General features: G+C 44.0%; 1 protein-coding gene across 3 annotated transcripts in view; it reads left to right on the top strand.

The window, feature by feature from the left end:
• The window catches only part of DTNB (dystrobrevin, beta), a 273,847-nt gene that overhangs the window by 251,754 nt on the left and 3,964 nt on the right, over window positions 1–18,129 (top strand). Inside the window, exons 16-18 of one of the 3 annotated variants that reach the window (XM_012652542.1) lie at window positions 12,531–12,690; window positions 13,507–13,596; window positions 16,580–16,633. In XM_012652542.1, the coding sequence (XP_012507996.1) occupies window positions 12,531–12,690; window positions 13,507–13,596; window positions 16,580–16,633 (304 nt within the window). The remainder of the gene's footprint in view (window positions 1–12,530; window positions 12,691–13,506; window positions 13,597–16,579; window positions 16,634–18,129) is intronic. The other 2 variants (XM_012652543.1, XM_012652544.1) reach the window with 2 other exon arrangements.

Raw genomic sequence — 18,129 nt, 5'->3', positions numbered from 1 at the left:
TTATCAGCAACTTTAGGAAGAAATTTTTCAGGAGAACAGTAGAGTGCACACAGCACTGAAAAATGGGCTTCGTCCTGTCCAACTCCTCAGCACTTTCCACTGATGACCTCACCTCGGTGAAGGAAGATCTAAATCTTAAATCTGCTTTAGTGCACTACATGCGAATGGATTGCCCTTCTCACTAACTGAGATTTGTTGGCTAAATCTCATTTCTTTTCCATCTGAATGGGTACATAACATCAGTTTCCTCATCTGTAAACTTCCAGCTCCATAATTCTTTGACCCATTTGTCATTAATACCAATGTGTATGGCCGGGCACGGTGGCTCACGCCTGTAATCCTAGCACTCCGGGAGGCCGAGGCGGGCGGATCGTTTGAGCTCAGGAGTTTGAAACCAGCCTGAGCAAGAGCGAGACCCCGTCTCTACTAAAAAAAAAAATAGAAAGAAATTAATCGGACAACTAAAAATACATAGAAAAAATTAGTAGGGCATGGTGGCGCATGCCTGTAGTCCCAGCTACTCGGGAGGCTGAGGCAAAAGGATTGCTTGAGCCCAGGAGTTTGAGGTTGCTGTGAGCTAGGATGACGCCACGGCACTCTAGCCCGGGCAACACAGTGAGACTCTGTCTCAAAAAAAAAAAATACCAATGGGTATATTGGGGAAAGTCTATAAACCAAGAAGGGTCTACAGAAATCCAATTGGGTTCATTTCATTGACTTCCCCTTTTGTGACTTTGAAACCCTCTGGCCCTCACGTCATTGTCTGGGCTCTCATTCAATAACTCCTTCCCCAGGGTTTATTTGTGTCAGCCTCCCACCTGCCACTTTTCCAGACAAAAGAAAGCATCCCACAAAAACATCAGCTGCTTCCCTGATACCCTTCTCTGGCTCATCTCTGTGGTTCTTGGCCATGTCTCCAGCAGGAGGACAGGATTCCCCAACACTCTTCTCTCTGTTTCTGTAACCCTTCACTTTGAGAGTGTAGGCATGTCCTCAAATCATGAAGCTGTACCAGTCTCTAGGGTAACAGGTTTTATAGCTGAACCACCAGCTGGTTCTGATGGTCCATATTAATGATAACACTAAGGTATGGCGCATTCTGGCCTAGAGTCCTTAACTGAAGAGAACATCTGAGTAGTTTCAGCTCAAAGAAGCATGTTCTTAAAGGGTTAGATAGTAAATATTTTAGGCTTTGTGGACCAAAGATATTATGTAAGTACTATATAACTGTTTAAAATGTAACCATTTAAAAAGGTAAAAACCGTGGACTATCAAAAAAAAAAGTGGCAAAAAAATAAATATATTTTTTAAAAACTGATGGAGAGCTGGGTTTGCAGTGGGTTGTGTTATTTGCCCCTCTGTGGGCCAACTAAATAACTCGGTGGCCATTCGTTTAAGATTCTGGCTGACTGTCGCCCACACTCTTCCCACACACCTCCCGCACACCCCACACTCCAGCCTCACCACCACTTCCTACCCCCAGACACAGCCTCCTCTCATGCCTAGTGCCTTTGTTCATGCTTTTTCCTCTCCGGGTTGCCCTCCCAAGCCTCTTCTGCCTATTGCAGTTGTACCCCTCAAGATCCTCTCAGCTGCTGCCTCTTTTATGGAACCTTACCCTGTCTCATAACGTCAGCTAAACCTTCTTGCATCTAGGCTGCCCTTCCTTTGTTCCTCTGCTATGGCACCTGTTGCATTCCCTCTGGTATGCTAGTTGCATGCGTGTCTGATTTGCTCAGGAGGCTCTAGGCCTGCCGAGAGTGGAGACATTGCCTCATCTATGCAGCCCCCTACTCCCAGCATCTTTCAAAATAGAATAATGGCAGGTGTCACTCTATGAAGCCAAGTGTATGCAGCATTCCGTGTCTGGTAGCTACTGGTAGACACTAACCTGTCGGTAGCTACTGTTAAACTCATTTTACATATGAAGAATCTCAGGTGCAGAGAGGTTAGGTAAGATGCCCAAAATCACACAGCTAGTAAACGGCAGCTGGAATCCAAACTTGGTCCACATACCTGCAAAGCTGGGACTCTAACCACCACGCTGTATATAATAGGGACTTACTAATAACAAAGAGTGGAATGTCATTGTTGAATAAGGGTGCCATATCCCATCACACAAGTTTTGCTTACCCATAAGTAGCATTTAAATTAGACTCATTGAATTTTAAAACATCACTGATAGGTTCCAGCTGACTTCTTGATAATTGATTTAGCTGTCTGAATAAGGACCACATCCTCCTGGGAACCTATCCTAATTTTTGTTTCTAATATGCAGTCTGAGTGTTTGGTATTCATTTTATAGGGATTTTTCTCTCAGTGAGGTCTCTGATCATTTTGCTGAGAACTGGCTTTGAAATCCTGCCATGAGGACTAACAGGGTACCATTTTCCAATAAGGTTGGGCAAACTAGGAGAAACAAACAGAAAGAAGGTAATTCTAGTCTCGGAATTTATGAGTTTCCCTATCTAAAAGTTTAAATTTCAACTTTCCTTTGATCTGTGGGTTTATGGTAGGTTTTTATAGGTTGTTCTTTATCCCAGAAATAATGCAGCTTCCTCCTTCCACTAAGAAAGATAACTACACACCTTGCCCCCCACTCTTTAAGTCTTAGAGTAAGATTTGTCTTCTGTGTAAAGATTGAGTGTGACTTGAATAGGGACAGAATCATGAAGATTGAGAACCGTAACCTTCTACCATTGTCAACAGTGTGATCACAAGATACCCAGCAGTCCTCGAATAGCTGGTTCGTGTCTATTGCAGCATACCCCACAAGCCACCATGCTGAGTGACAGGTTGTGTGTGAACCTTGAGGTTCCTGATGTGACAGGGAACAAACAGGTGTCGACTCTCTGTGGAGGGTCCTCATGGAAGACTTTTTGGTGGCCTCATCCTTCCAACAGACACATGATAGATAAATGGATGTTAACAGTAGTAAGAGAAGAGGGACATCATAAAACTCTGCAGCCCTTCTCTCAGGTGTTTAGAAGACAAGTTTACCTTTAAAAGGCTCTGCTGAACTTAAGCTTGCAGCTGGGCATCTTTGCTAACACGGGAAGGTGTCCTGACATGTTCTTTACCTGCTGCTCTGCTCACCGCCATTTGGTTGTGTTTCTCCTCTCCTCCACCCTCATTCTCCATTGCCTCAGAGGTTCCTAACCACTGACAGTCTTAACTTTTGTCATGCGAGGCAATTATTTCCAACTCTTGAAGCAGGACAGACAGTGCAGCATTGGATAATCCCATCACCTCTTCCGCTTTGATGAGACAGCTGCATCTTCCTAGCACAGTCACCACCAGCACCAGCTCAAAATAGTATGTGGGTACTTTTACCTTTTTTTGAAGAAAAAAAAATGTACAAAGTCTGTTCTTTATACATCCCAGTTCTCTATGCATTCACAGCGCCTTGCCTAAATTTCAGACCTGCAGCTTCTTTCTCCCGTCATTGTTTTTTGTTTTTCTGAGAGGGCCTCTGAAAATCGGCAGCAAAGAGGCCACTTTGTTTAATTTAAATACACTGCAGCAAAATGAAGGTAATTGTCCACACAGGCCATCTGCTACCTGGCAGGTGTCCATGAATCAGAGAGATAGAAATGCAGAAATGGAGACTAAAATGTCTTCCATTCTGTTACCATGATAACAGCTTAGCTCAGAGTTTCAGTCCGGTGTGTGTGTGTGCAGGGGGATGCAGTTACGAGTGCGCCACAGAGGGCATTAACTCTTAAATCAGGCTTTTTGCCACAAGCCTCTCTGGGCCTCATTACCTGACTGTAATGTGTAACTAGGAGATGACAAATTCTTACCTGTTCCATGAGGAAAAAGAAGGGAAAGAAATCCTATTTTTGGAGCTCCTACTATGTGCCAAGCACCATGCTGGGGATATCTAAGCATGGCCAAGAACAGTGCAGTGTCATTTTCCTACTAAAGACAGCGCCTTTCTCTCTGTGCAGCTGGTCTTCTGGCCAGTTCTTTCTGCCTCAGCATGTGGGTCCATCTCTGTGCTCAGATGCAGGGCTGGTGAAGGATCACCCGTGTCCTCAGGGCACCTTCTCTGGCGTTCTCTCTACCTGTTTTGGCTCCAGTATGAGATTTATATTATAGATAAGAGACAAAGTCATAATCCCTGCATTCTCCTTTCTCACATTTCTCACTCTTACAGGAAGTAAAATTGGCTGCCCTGTAGAAAATTACAGTTAGCTTCAGTCATGAGAAGTCCTGACTGATCCATGTTCCTTTTGGCTTCAAAAACATCATGCTATGATCCTAACATGCTTAGTTTTCTTCTAGCAGTCTGAGGTGATTAAAAGACCCAGGTACCAGTCCTAGCCTTTCTACTGATTTTTTGTGACCCTTGTGACCTGTCTAGGCCTTAGTCCCGTCAGATATAAAATGAATGTTGGACTAAAACAGGCTATTTTCCTGAGGTCATGAACCCTCTGAAATTATAACCATGATTTCTAAACACTTTTCTTAAACATGATACCTTTCTTGGGTTCTCAGTCTGCTAATTTCAAAAGCGAAGAGCCAGCAGTCTAGAGAGCGTCTCAGATTGTATGTTGCTCCACCTCTGCATTTCCAACAGAATTGTTTCCAACTACAAGGGATCTCTGTATTCAGAGAACCTGAGATACAGGGCATTTATTATGTTTAGTTGTTGGTTAGGCACATGATTGGCCTATGCTGTATTCAGGCCCTTGTTATAGGTTGTATTACAACAAGATCCCACTGTCCTTGTGTCAGGAAACCTTAAACACTGGCATGTTGCAAAGCTTCCTTGCTCCACCAGGGTAGCTGCCCTCTCCTGGCAGCTGAAACCCAGGAGCACAAGATTGTTTTATACCCATCATTGGACAGCTTATCCTCATCCTCTTGGAGCCACCTGACTAGTTCCTCCACCTTCAGAGATTTCTGTGTGTTTCTCAGGTTTCCCATAATCTCAAGGTGCCAACTGTGTTGCCCTCCCAGCCTCCCACTGTGCCGCTTATTCTAGATTGGTTTGCATTGAGCGGAGCACTTGGCAGTCTCCACGGAGAAGCGCCTGTCTCTCTGAACATAAAACCCATCTGTGCTTTTGAGATGAGGTGCAGTTGCACAATGTAGTGCTCTGTCTTGATTTTTAGTGTATCTTTCTGTCCTGAGCCTATCAAGTGAACAGAGAACAAACTCTAACCAGATTCAGAGGTTATTGTCAGTGCATTGAGGATGTTGCTCTGCACTGCAGGCATTGTCTGAAACTGCATGTGCACCACATACGCCAGTTTGCACTTAGGCAATTATTTCAAACTCCATCTTTCTTGAGGTAGAGTAGCCTGCTCCCTATACCTGCTCATTGGTGTCATTTGCACGAGGTCTGAATGGGCTGCAGCTCTGGTATAGACTCCACTCGTGAGGAAGGGAAGTTGGAGCAAGCGGGACGGGATCCTGAGATGGCTGCCATGACCCTCAGAAGAGCATCCTTCACTGACAGAGTGGATAGCACTGAAGCAAAGCTTCAGTTACTTGGCATTCCTTTGTGAGGTTACCTTGGTGAAGATCATAGGTCACAGAATTGTATATCTGAAAACTGCCTCAGATGTCATCTAGTTGGATTCCCTCAATTTACAAATGAGAAGACTGAGCCCCAGAAAACATGCTGTGTGTGCTGCACATTCAGAAGAAGAGACTTGGTCTCTCGACTTCTCGTTCCGTGGCCTTTTCCCTGAACCACATTGCCTCCTTAACGGTCACCCGCAGTGGTGGTAAGAGATAGAACTCAGTCGCAGAGCCCAAACTTCCCCTCCTTTTAAGTCACTGAATTCCCAGCTGAGAAATGTCTCTAGGTCCTTGCAGTTACTGACAAAGGAAAGAGGTGGAATCTTTCAGTGTCAGAACAGGCTGATGTACTCAGAGCCCTCCATGCATTCTCAGATCAGGAAAGCGTTTTCTGGGTTATTTATCCCTGCCTCTCTTCTCATTCACAGGCCTTTTTCCTGGGGTCTTTGGCCTGTCTTTCTGAGAGCCTCTGGACCTGGTGTCCCATGTCTCAAAATTCCTCCACCATCTCTATCAATCAAATGTCATCATATGGGACTGATCTAATAATCTATTTTTAAAAATTAACCTTAGCGTTTGACTTCCCTATTGCTGCATAACAAATCACCCCAAAACTTAGTTGCTTAGGAGAACAAATATGTATTACCTAACAGCTTCTGTCAGCCAGCAGCAATCCATGGACTATCTTCCTGGGTCCCTCAGCTCAGCATCTCTCACATGGCTGCAATCAAGGTGTTGTCTAAGGCCACAGTCACCTCAAGGCTCAGCAAGTCACTTGGTTGTTGGCAGGATTCAGATCCTTGTGGTTTGTTCAGTGCTGGCTGATGGCTAGAAGCTATCCTCAGCTCCTTGCCACAGGCTGGCTCCCGAGATGGCAGCTGGCTTCACTGGAGAGAATGAGAGAGAGCAAGAGTATGTGCACAAGACAGAGTCAGAGTCTTTTATAACCTAATCTTGGAAGTGGCGTCCCATTAGTCTAATTTATCAGAAGCAAGTCACAAGGCCCAGCCCATACTCAAGGGAAGGAGATCACACCAGGATGTGCAAACCAGGGGAGGGATCACTAGGAGCCATCTCAGAGGTCTGGCTACCACATTTAGTTATCCAGTTAAAGTATTTCACATAAAGATTTGCTGGTGCCTCATAGATTTATTACTCCCTAGAGATCATTGCCTGCTCTGGCTACTTTCCCACTTTCCATTACAGAAGAAAAAGGGTCAGAAACTTGATGCACTTTATTGTCATTTAACAGGCATTTAAGAATTTACCTGTGCTAAGCACATTGGTGCAGAAGATGAAATTTAAGAAGTGAGATAGTGCTGTGACGGGGAAGGACAGGGTTCTGTGGGAGCATCTCAGAAAGACCTCATCTCATCCTAGAGGAGGTGACAGCAAGGCTGATACCCAGAGGACCAGTAGGAGCCAGTCAGACAACACAGAGGAGAGTAATGCCCCTGGCAGGGAGAACAGCAAGTGGAGCCCTGACAGCAGGAGAGAGCACAATCCTTTCAACAGATCGAAAGAGGCTTTGCCAGTCGTTTTGCTTTTTTGTCAGAACCACCTGCTAGCAGAGTTAGTTGACATCCCTTCCATAATGTAGACCTCACCCAAGATCAGCTTCAGTGTCTAGACTCCTGAATCCTCAACCTCAGGCCTGGCTAAGGCATGTGCATATTGGTGGGCTATAACTTGTGTCTCTGACCCAACCAGGATGCCAAACTGTATACTCTGCCCAAACCAGAATTTGCAGAAATGCCCTGACAGCTCTGTCCTAGCATCATTTTAATTCTGTGTGATCCTAAAGCCAAGGGCCGGGGTAGGAGACCTAGGGGAAATGATGCCTTCCCAGCAGTCTTAGATTTTCTCTTTCAGCTTCTCTCAACAAAGGCAACTTCTAGAATCTGGTTTTTATCTTTCTTAGAAGGCATGTGCTGGGCAGTGATCCCAGGCAGAGGGGCTGATTATTTTCAAGCTGAAGGTGGGTAGTAGGTTTCACTTCCTAATCCTAGAGTTTTAGCCACATGTGGCTGTGTACCCTGCCCATCCCTCTTGTCTCATCCCCCTCATCATTTTCATATTAAAATGTTTGCAAAGGTTCAGTTTCATGTTCCTCAAAAGCAGCCTGTATGTTCACCTTGGGTCTTGTGACTCTGGCATGCAGCTCTCAGGCATCAGTGCCTGGCCCAAATCACACAGAGGGAGATTTATGAGTACTCACCATGTACTTAATGCTGGGCTCGCCCTCTGAGGGTATGGCAGATAACTGTCACATAGTGAAGCAAGTTTGAATTTCACAGGCCATTGTTTTCCTTTGACTGGGTTTAACTTCCATCTTGAGTTCTCACTCTGTCTGAACTGGACACTTAATCTAGGCATTTCCAGGCAAACTCTAAAGCCAGTCCCTTAGAGATTCTTATCCCCCTTCCTGTGCCCTGAGATTGCACTTCAGGGACTTGTAATGTGGACCTGTGGCTTCAGTGGAGGCGTGTCCACACCTCCAGCTTGATTTATGCTTGAGACCTGGACCACAGTTCGTTGTCCAATCATGTCCTTGATTGTGGCCAGGCCTGATTCTTGCAGGCAGCACTCCTCGTTCTGTGACTGCAGCTTCTGAATTCACAGGCTCCCTCAGCTCCCAGGGTCCACATGTGATCCCATCAAGGCCCTCACCCCTCTCTGAGACTGAGAGACCACTGGGCTCACTGTGTCTCACAGTCACCCTCATACCACTGTCAGCCTGTGGGAAGACCACTGGCTGCTGGGGTCCAGGGGTCTTTCCTCAAGGCTGCCTGAGCAACCCAGGCAACCACCTTTTCTGCTCCACTCAGCCCTCAGAGGCCCAGGAAAGGCCCTGGGCTCTGCCAGTATGCACCACTTTAGTGATCGCCCACATTCCAAACCATGTAGCCTCCTAGGACTTTCCTGCGAAGCCAGCCCACTGCAGTGGGCTCTCTTGCCCTTTCTGCAAATTCTCTCACCTCTCTTCTCAGCTTCCTTAGCTAGTTTGGATTGGGGCTGAAACCACTAGGTCTGGCTACTCATGTGCCCTTTCCAACTCTGTCTTACACCTAGAAGGCAGCATCTTTAAATCTTAAAGGTCATGAATTTTATCCATTATTATTTGCCCACTCTCTCATAAAAATGGACAAAAAGCGAGGGTTGATGGACTTATAGGATAAAAGTTAGAGGGTCCCAAAAACACAATGATTAACATGTGATGATATAGTATTATCTGGCCAAAATAGGATTCATGATATGTTTATTAACTAACTGGAAAGAGAAGATACATAGCCTCAAAAAGTAAATAATAATGTTTTATAACAGCTGACAAAAATAAAAGAGAATATTTCGCAAGATAGAACATATTTGTTAATGGAAAATTATTATAGACGTTAAATAATAGTAAAAATATGTAGCAAAAACAGATTCCATAGTATCCCATAGTACGGATATATCACATTTTGTCCATTCACCAGTCAGTGGGCTTTTGGGTTGTTTCCACTTTTTGACTATTAAATTGTTGCTAATGAACATTTGTGTATAAGTTTTGGGTTAGACATATGTTTTCATTTCTCTTGGGTAGATACTCAGAAGTAGAATTTGCTTGGGTATATGGTAAATTTAGCCTTAACATTTTAAGAAACTGCCACACTGTTTTCCAAAATGGTTGTACCTTTTACAATCTCATCAACAATGTACAAGTATTAGTTTCTGCATATCATTGTAAGTCTTTTTGGTTGTAGCTATTTCAGTTGGTGTTAAGTGGTATTACATTGTGTTTTCAATATCCATTTCCCTAATGACTACTCATGTTGAACATTTTTTATGTAATTAGTAGTCTATTTGTACATCTTCTTTGGAGAAATATCTATTCAAATCTTTGCCCATTTTGTAATTGGGTTGGTGGGTTGTCTTCCCATTATTGAGTTATAGAGGGTTTTTGTTTGTTTTTTATTTTTTAGAATTCTTTATATGCTCTGGACGTAAGTTCCTTATCAGATATAATTTGCAAATATTTTTCTCAGTCTGTGGCTTATCTTTTTATTTTTCTTAATGGTGTCTTTTTTATAATAGTTTTATTGGCATATAATTCACCTGCCATACAATTCATTATTTTAAAGTATAAAATTCAATGGTTTTTAATATATTCACAGAGCTGTGCAACCATTATCATAATCAATTTTTCAACACTTCACCCCCAATAAGAAACCCTGTACCCATTAGCAGTCTCTCATCCTTCCCAAAACCCCCATCCCATCCCCAGATAACCACCAATCTACTTTCTGTCTCTATGGTTTTTCCTATTCTGGACATCTTGTATAAATGGATCCATAGAATACGTGGTCTTTCGTGCCTGGCTTCTTTCAGTTAGCAAAATGTTTTCAAGGTTCATCCATGTCGTAGCATGTATCAGAAAGTATTTCAGAAATGAAATACTTCATTTCTTTTTATTGCCAAATAATATTCCATTGTATGACTATACCACATTTTATTTCAATCATTGATCAGTTGATGGACATTTGAGTTGCTTCCACTTTTTGGCTATGTTGAATAATGCTGATATGAACATTTGGGTACCGATTTTTGTGTGGATATATGTTTTCAGTTCTCACAGGTATATACCAAGGAGTGGAATTGCTGGGTATTACAGCACTCAATGTTAAACCTTTTGAGGAACTGCCAGGCTGTTTTTACATTTCTACTAGCAGTATATGAGGGTCCCAATTTCTGCACTTCTTGCCAGTATTTATTATCTGTCTTTTTTATTACAGCCATCCTAGTGGGTATGAAGTGGTGTCTCATAGTTTTGATTTTCATTTCCCTAACACATAATAATGTTAAGCATCTTTTCATGTCCTTATTGGACATTTATATATCTTCTACCTTCTTTGGAGAAATGTCTATTCTGACCCTTTGCCCATTTATAAATTAGATTATTTGTCCTTTTATTATTGAGTTATAAGGGTTCTTTATATATTCTAGATACAGGTTCCTTATCAGATATATAAGTTGCAAAAATTTCCTCCCTTTCTCTGGGTTGTCTTTTCACATTCTTGGTGATATCCTTTGAAGCGCAAAAGTTTTGCTTTTGATGATGTTCAATTTATCTAGTTTTTCTTTTATAGGTTGTGCTTTTGGTGTCATACGTAAAAAGCCCTTGCCTAATCCAAGGTTGTAAAGCTTTCCCCCATGTTTTCTTCTAAGCATCTTGTAGTTTCAGCTCTTACATTTAGGTTGTTAATCCATTTTGACTTAATTTATTCATATGTTATTTAATGATGTCTTTTGAAGAGCAAAGTTTTTAATTTTGATGAAAGCCAGTTTATTAATTTTTTCTCTTACATATCATAGTTTTAGAGTCATAGCTAAGAAATCTTTGCCTAACCCAGGGTCACAAAGATTTTTCTTATGCTTTCTTTGAGAAGTTTTATAGTTTTAGCTCTTAGCATTACTATGATCTATTTTGAGTTAGTTTTTATATACGACATGATGTAAGGGTCTAAGTTCTTATTTATTTGTATCATAGAAAGATCTCAGAAAGTATGCTAAGTGATGATAAAAGCAAATTGCAAGATGATTTGTTCAGTATAATACCATTCATGCAAAATTTAAAAGCATGAAATATATATTATTCATAGTTATATACGTACACTTAGGTAAAAAGTTTTCTACCAAAATCTTTGATAATAGTTGCCTCTGAATAGATAAGAGGAAGGAACGGGACAGGAAAGAATTGGTGATCAAAGAGGTCTTCAGATTTATCTGTAACATATTTGGTTGAAATAAAATTGATATAATATTTATAATTATCAATTTGGAATGGGTTATTAGTTTTCTGTATTTTTTAAATTTCTCAAATTGAAATACACACACACAAATGATTCCAAGTAAAAACCACAGAGAACAATCCGTTTCTGTTCAGTTCAGTGCCCACACGGCTACAGTGCTGAGGTGAGCCTTGTGCATTCGGCCAGTGTGCCTACTTGGGGCGGATTCTGTTTGTATGTGGGGTTTATGATCTAGATCCCCAGAATGATAACTATCTTCATTTGAACTCATTCTCACACTTTGGCTTCTACAGAAAACCCCCGTCTACCTGCCACACTCAGTTCCCCTTGCTTTGAGGGGAACAGTGGATCCCAAATCTCAGTGAGCTGCCCTGAACTAGTTTTCTTCTTTTATTTATTTTATCCCATTGTTCCAAGTTTTCTCTAAAACTATACCAGGGCTTTCACGCGGAAAGTTCGGTTTCTACTTAACATATGTCCGTTCTCACCTTATCCCCACGAGTTGGCCCACGGAAAACCTCGCTCTGTGTGTTCAGCAGGTGCAGCGTGCCAAGCCTTGACACCCCACTCTTGGGAAGCAGCCTGCAGCTGAGGTCCCAACACACACACTCGGGAGCACATTCCAGGTGGCATGAGAGCTGTGGCTTGCAGAGCGCATACCGCTGCCCTGGAGTCGTAGAGGTTATTCCCGTGTCTTCCACAGGCGAGCTGTGCTGCCTGACACAATGCTCCTACTCTTTTCATCCTTGTTTTTCTTCTATAAAATGGATATAAAAATATATGCCCTTCGTACCCATGGGTTGTTGGGAGACCAAATGAGAATGTGAACATGAATGTGTTTGCAAACAAACATGAAAGATGTTTGTGTGTTATTTCTCCACTGTGTGAGCTGGCCCCTCCCAGATCCCCAACCCAACCACTCTGCTCAGTCTGCCCAACAGCCCTCCTGTGTTAGCCTCTTCTTTCCCTCCCATTCTTGGTCTATTCTGTGGTGTTCTGTTCCCCTACTCCGCCTCTTCCTTTTTTCTCTTTTCTTCCTCTCTCCAGTCCTGGAGGCAGCCTGACCTCCTCCTTTCAAACATGATGACCATGTACCACTGAACTGAGGCCTGTTGGCTGGTTCAGACTGACTGAGAAAAAGGACTTTCTTCCTTCCTCAAAGAGGTCAGATACCTGAGAGAACATGTTTTATCTCTTTGAATCTCCCAGGCTCAAGCCACAGGGTCCCCACGTACGTCTCCCACTCACGGAGGCGGCCGCCCAATGCCTATGCCAGTGCGCTCCACGTCAGCTGGCTCCACGCCCACCCACTGTCCACAGGATGCACTGAGCGGAGTTGGGGGAGATGTGCAGGAGGCCTTTGCACAAGGTGAGTTTCTGGATCAGAGTACATTGGGAGCTGAAGGGGCTTGGAAACATGTACAAGGTTCCTGCTGAGATTTTTCTAGCTTCTTTTCTTTTGTGCTCTTAGATTTAAATGATCAGATTTTCACACAGTATAAATAATAAGTCAAGTGCTGTCCCCTTCTCATAGATGAGCCGGTCTCAATGGGAGGTCTGCGGGCTTTGTGTATGTGGCAAGAACAGGCCTCCTGGGGTCCTGTGCCCTTTTTTCTGGGTTGTGGGAAGTACTTTGTCCTTTGGGCTTTGCCTGCTCCAGAGGAATTGGATGGAATAATTCCCAAAGTCACGTATTTGGCATAGAAGGTCTTTAGAACAAGCATAAGAAGAAAGGGTGGTACTCCAAACAGGACCTTGCTCAAGGCACAGTGAGCATGGGATTGCCACAGCTGTCTGAGGAGCTAGTGACCAGCAATGCTAAGTGGGGGTTAAGAAAGAAGTCTTGTTAGGGTTGGAGACAAGGAGGTGGGAGGTGTGCTGGAGAGGACAGTCCCACCTGAGGCTAAGGAACACCTTGGGGGGAATGCCTGTTCTGGAACCCAACTCTTCTCATTGTATGGTGGCTACAAAGCATGGAGTTGACAGGTCCTGCTCTTCAGGCCATGAGGCAGAGGGAGAGAGCACTGTGGACTTAGGTGCCTCGTGTTCCTGATGTGCCTGGGGGCAGGTGGAGCTGCCCCACCCCCTTAGGTCCACAGGCCTGGCAGAACTGAGGCATTTGCTGGGCCATCTCTCCTCCATGCCCACCCACCCCGGCATTGCCATCTGCTCTGACTCCCCTCAGGTACGAGGAGGAACCTCCGCAATGACCTGCTGGTGGCTGCTGACTCCATCACCAACACCATGTCATCCCTGGTGAAGGAGCTCCATTCAGGTGAAACCCAGAGCTCCCGCCCAGTCTCCCCTTCAGCACCTGCACCCTTCTCCCTTCCTCCCTACACCAGCAGAGCCTCACCACCTGGCACACCCCCTCATCTCACCACTCAGCTGTTACCTTCTAGGAGCACACTGGACATCTCCACCCCAGAGCCCTTCCCGCCCAGGATCGCATAGAGACGATGACGCGTTCAGGCTTGTCTTAAGAATGCTCTTACGGAGCAAACACATGCTGAATTTAAAGAAATCCAGCCCTTTAGGCACAGTCAGTCCCCCCACACACTCTGTCCTCCATCTGTGCTTTGTCCACAGCCGCTCTCTCCCCAGGCCTGACTGCCCAGCTCCTTGTGAAGCTTTCCTGGAGGTCTGGAACCGAATCAGCCACAAAAGCTTCAGGACTTTCTCCCAGCTGCCTTTCTGCTCTCTCCTATCTGATTTGGTTTTGAAACCCTACTCCCTCCTTTTGTCCGTGACTAGGCTCAGATTTCATTCGAAGTCGGTGACCCGAGTCTGTCGCCTCCGCTGTGCCTCATGTTCGGTCTCACCTGTGACTTCTTTCTCAGCCTCTCCATCACTCAGCCACTTCAGAGACTTCCCAGAGAACTTCACCTCATGGCATGTCACCTTACATAAAACCTAGGAAAGAGAGAGAAAATAAAAGACCATTCACGTATCATGATATCTCCAAGAATCCCTGTGACTCCATCAATTACATAGCTGCCAGATATTTACTAATATTTTACAGCGGGGGGATTTCCATGTTATGTATTAAACAAATGGTTTCCCTTCCTAAGCGCTGTAGTGCTTTTCAATACCTTGAAGTAGCTTAACAGGGTTATTACATAAAAATATAAAGCAGCTTTTCCATGGACCATTTATACACATATACTTATTCTAACATTCTTAGGGAAGGCAACCCTTGGGTGTTTTTTCAGACCTTTATAGGAGAGAGCATATGCCTTTAGGGTTGTCATGCCAAGGTCTAGCCCACAGCTTTGCTCTCAAGACTGCCTGTTTTCACATAGAAGAGAATGAGTGTGTGGCCTAAGTTGGTCTTTCCAGTTAAGGTAAGATGCTGATTCTCTTGCACAGGCAGCTTTATGGTGCCACTTCTCCATTCTGGTAGTTTCTCAACCCCCAACAGACACACAGCCCTGCTCCCCACACATAAACAGAAGAGGTTATGGCCTTCAGGGATGACTTCACAGGTGATTAGAAGGTCCCTTCCCCATATCTCCCTACTGATGCCAGAAATCCCACATTGAGGGAATTTCTTAGGGGATTTCTGGCCATGGAAATTAACTACATTTGTGCCTCATGGCCACTTAGTAGGGTTTATGCAAAATAAGTGGCTCATGAGCTCATCACACCAGGCTGAGCAGTAACTGGACATCATTAAACATAAGCACATAGAGACCAAACAGCTTCACAAAAATTAAAAGTTTATAGGGATACTCAGCAATCTCTCATAGTAGGAAAGGATTGTTTTAACAAAACTATAGAGTGTAATTTGTGAGGTATCTTAGAGATCACATTTTCCAGTCCCCTTAACTTTAGAAAGGTAGTGAGTAATTATTGGAAAAGCAATCTGCCTAAAGTCTTGCAGCTTGAAGGGGCAAGGCTGGTCCTAGAACTTAGGTCTTCAGAACAGTAAGCCAATGTTTTACCCCACGTAGGACGACATGTCAAACCCAGAGTCCCACAGAGGCCTCTTCCCCTGATGCTCTACTCTCCCAAGCACTGAATCCACACATGGCACAGTATCCCTATAAAATGCAGAAATAAACTCCCTTTACATGTGAGAGTGACCATTTCTTAATGAATGGAAGAGCCTTGCCCAACACCCACACCTTTTTACTATCTCCTTGAGAATATTAATAATTTTACAGGTTTTTTGTTAGGATGAGAGTAGATATTCAGATTATCTGTACATATATTCTCTATAGTATACACATACTATATATATCCGTAATTTGTCCTTCTCATCTTTTAAAAAACATTTTCACAAATGACAGAATCCTAGAATTAGAAAGGGTCTCAGAAGTCATCTATCCAACTTGCCATCCAATATAAAAGTCCTTTGTTTGAATATTTCCAGTGAGCTCATCCATGACTAAGTCTAATCACTGGAAAGTTCTTCCTTAATTGGGGGCCAAAATCTGGCTTTCTGTAACTGATTTATCCTTGTTCCCTCCTTGGAAGCTACCCAGAATAAGTTCAGTCCCTCCTCTGGGGGTTAGCCTTTTGAGTGTTTGATGGCAGATGACAGGGCTCTTCCAGTGTCTTGTCTTCTTTAGGCTCCTATACCCAATTCCTTTAGCCATTCTGAATGTGACGTGATTTTCACTTTACCATCCTGCTTGACCACACAGGATGTGGCCCAGTTTTCCAAGGCCCCAATTCTAAGCGCCCAGGGCTGAGCACACTGCTGTCTATCACAGGGGATCTCGTCCCTGCAGCGCCCAGAGCATCTGTGGCCCCTTATGTGGGCACCTGGGAAAGCACCTTAGATGGCATTAGCTTTTCCTACACAGCCACTTTGCACTGTGCAGTCATTTTAAGTTTGTCATCAGCTATAACCTCTGGATTTTTTTTTTCAGAAACCAGTGTTAATCTAGGTATTCCCCCACTATGTACTTTTACAGTTGCTTTCTTGAACCTGAATACAAGATAATAGATGTATCCCTGCTAGATGTCATCACCTTAGGGAAAACAGGGATAGAGTAGAGGCAAGCACCCCCCAAACTTCCACCATGGTCACCTGGAGCCAGCAGCAGTGGGCTCAGGGATTATGGGCTTCTCTATTCAACAGTGCTGGGGCGTGGACCACACAGGTGCAGACTGGGTGAGTTTGAGCACCCTTGGAGGCCTGCAGCCACAAGCCTTTAGATGGGGTTTCATCCCAAGCCTCAGAAGTTGCCCTCCTTCTATGCTTGTGCTGTGCCGAAGGGTCACTGGCCTCCTTGGACTTGTTTTCACAGCAGAGGAAGGTGCAGAGGAAGAAGAAGAGAAGATGCAGAATGGGAAAGAGAGAGGTAAAGGCAGCTCAGCAGTAGCCCTAGTTTGAATGGGGAGCAGAGCTGTGTAGCCCGGATGAAACCCCCGTTTATTTCTGCGTTCCTTCCTGCTGCCACCTTTCCCAAAGCTTTCAGACACCCAAGTTCCTTCTACCTGCTTCTCCCATATATGATGGTCAAGTCTTATCCTACCATTACAAGTGGTTCTGTCAATCAACAGAAGCTTCCTGATTTCCTGATACCGTGATAGATGTTTGGGATACAGGAAGTAGATACAGTAAAACACAAAACATGACCCCTTGCCTCAAGGAATTTATAATCTGGTTAGGAAAGCAAGACTAAGATATGCAAAATAAACAAGAGATAAAATGAAATGACAGAAAAAGTTAATCATAAAACTTTGAGTGTTTACTACAATAAGGGTTTCTGAAAAGGAAGAGATTATTGTGAGCTAGAATAGCCAAATGGTTTTATGGCTTCATTGAAGAATGAAAGAAAGGTGTCAGCAAAGGACAATAACGCCTTCCTAATTTCATTTTATATAAAACCTTTTAATATTTGTCACATGGGAAGAGCACGGAATGATATTCATGTATGATCCCATCTAATCCTTAAAAACACTGTGAGATAGAGCAGAATATTCCCATTTTACTGAAGAGGAAACAGGCTCAGAGAGATTTTGTTCATGTAGCTATTACATGGCAGAAGTTGGGCTTGAACTGGGTCTTTCTGACTCCAAACTTCATGCTCTTAATCTTCATCCTTCTGTTACACTGAACAGATAACAAAATTGTCTTCGGACGTTTGAGAGTTAGCTATTATTTCTGTCATTAATGTGTCTGTTGCTGGATTCCTTCACAGTGTAAGGTTCCCAAGGTGAAGATTTTAGTCCGTTTTGTTCATGTTGTATTCCCAGTGCCCAGAACGGTGCCTGGCACTTAGTAGGCTGTCAGTAAATGAACAAATGTAAGGAAATAAACAGGATGATGTGATAGAGAGCTCCCTATCAGGGAGAGGAATGGAGTTGTCACTCCAAGGAGATGAAAGTAAGGAGGAGGAGGAGGGGGCACGAGCCCTCACAGGTGCCTGCCTAATGCTAAGCACATAACACACCCTCTTCATCTGATTTCACAGCCCCCTGAGGGAAGAATTCGAGACGGGGTTTAGAGGGGTGAAATCACCTGCCAGGTAACAAATTGCAGAGCCTGGAGTTGGCCCAGGTATCTCTAGCTCCAACGCCCATGTGTTAGTCTGAGCAGAACTAGTAAACTAAGTGGAGTGGAAAGGTCGTAAGGAAGGGAGAAAGTTGATTGGGAGATGCAGGCGAGGATGCTGTGATGGAAAGAGAAGGTCCTTGGGTCTGCAGTGTTGCTGACCCAGAGCGGCTAGTGTGGATAACAGAGGGAGGTCTTTGGAGTCTCAGGGAGCAAGGAATTTGTCGGCAAGGGCACTGAAACCGCTGAGGAAGACACCGGGAGAAGAGGAAAAGCATCCTGCAGGTGCTGAACTCATCT

Source organism: Propithecus coquereli, unplaced genomic scaffold, assembly GCF_000956105.1.
Source record: "Propithecus coquereli isolate 6110/MARCELLA unplaced genomic scaffold, Pcoq_1.0 Scaffold39, whole genome shotgun sequence".
Taxonomy (NCBI): domain Eukaryota; kingdom Metazoa; phylum Chordata; class Mammalia; order Primates; family Indriidae; genus Propithecus; species Propithecus coquereli.
This window is presented reverse-complemented; position numbering and strand designations above follow the sequence as displayed.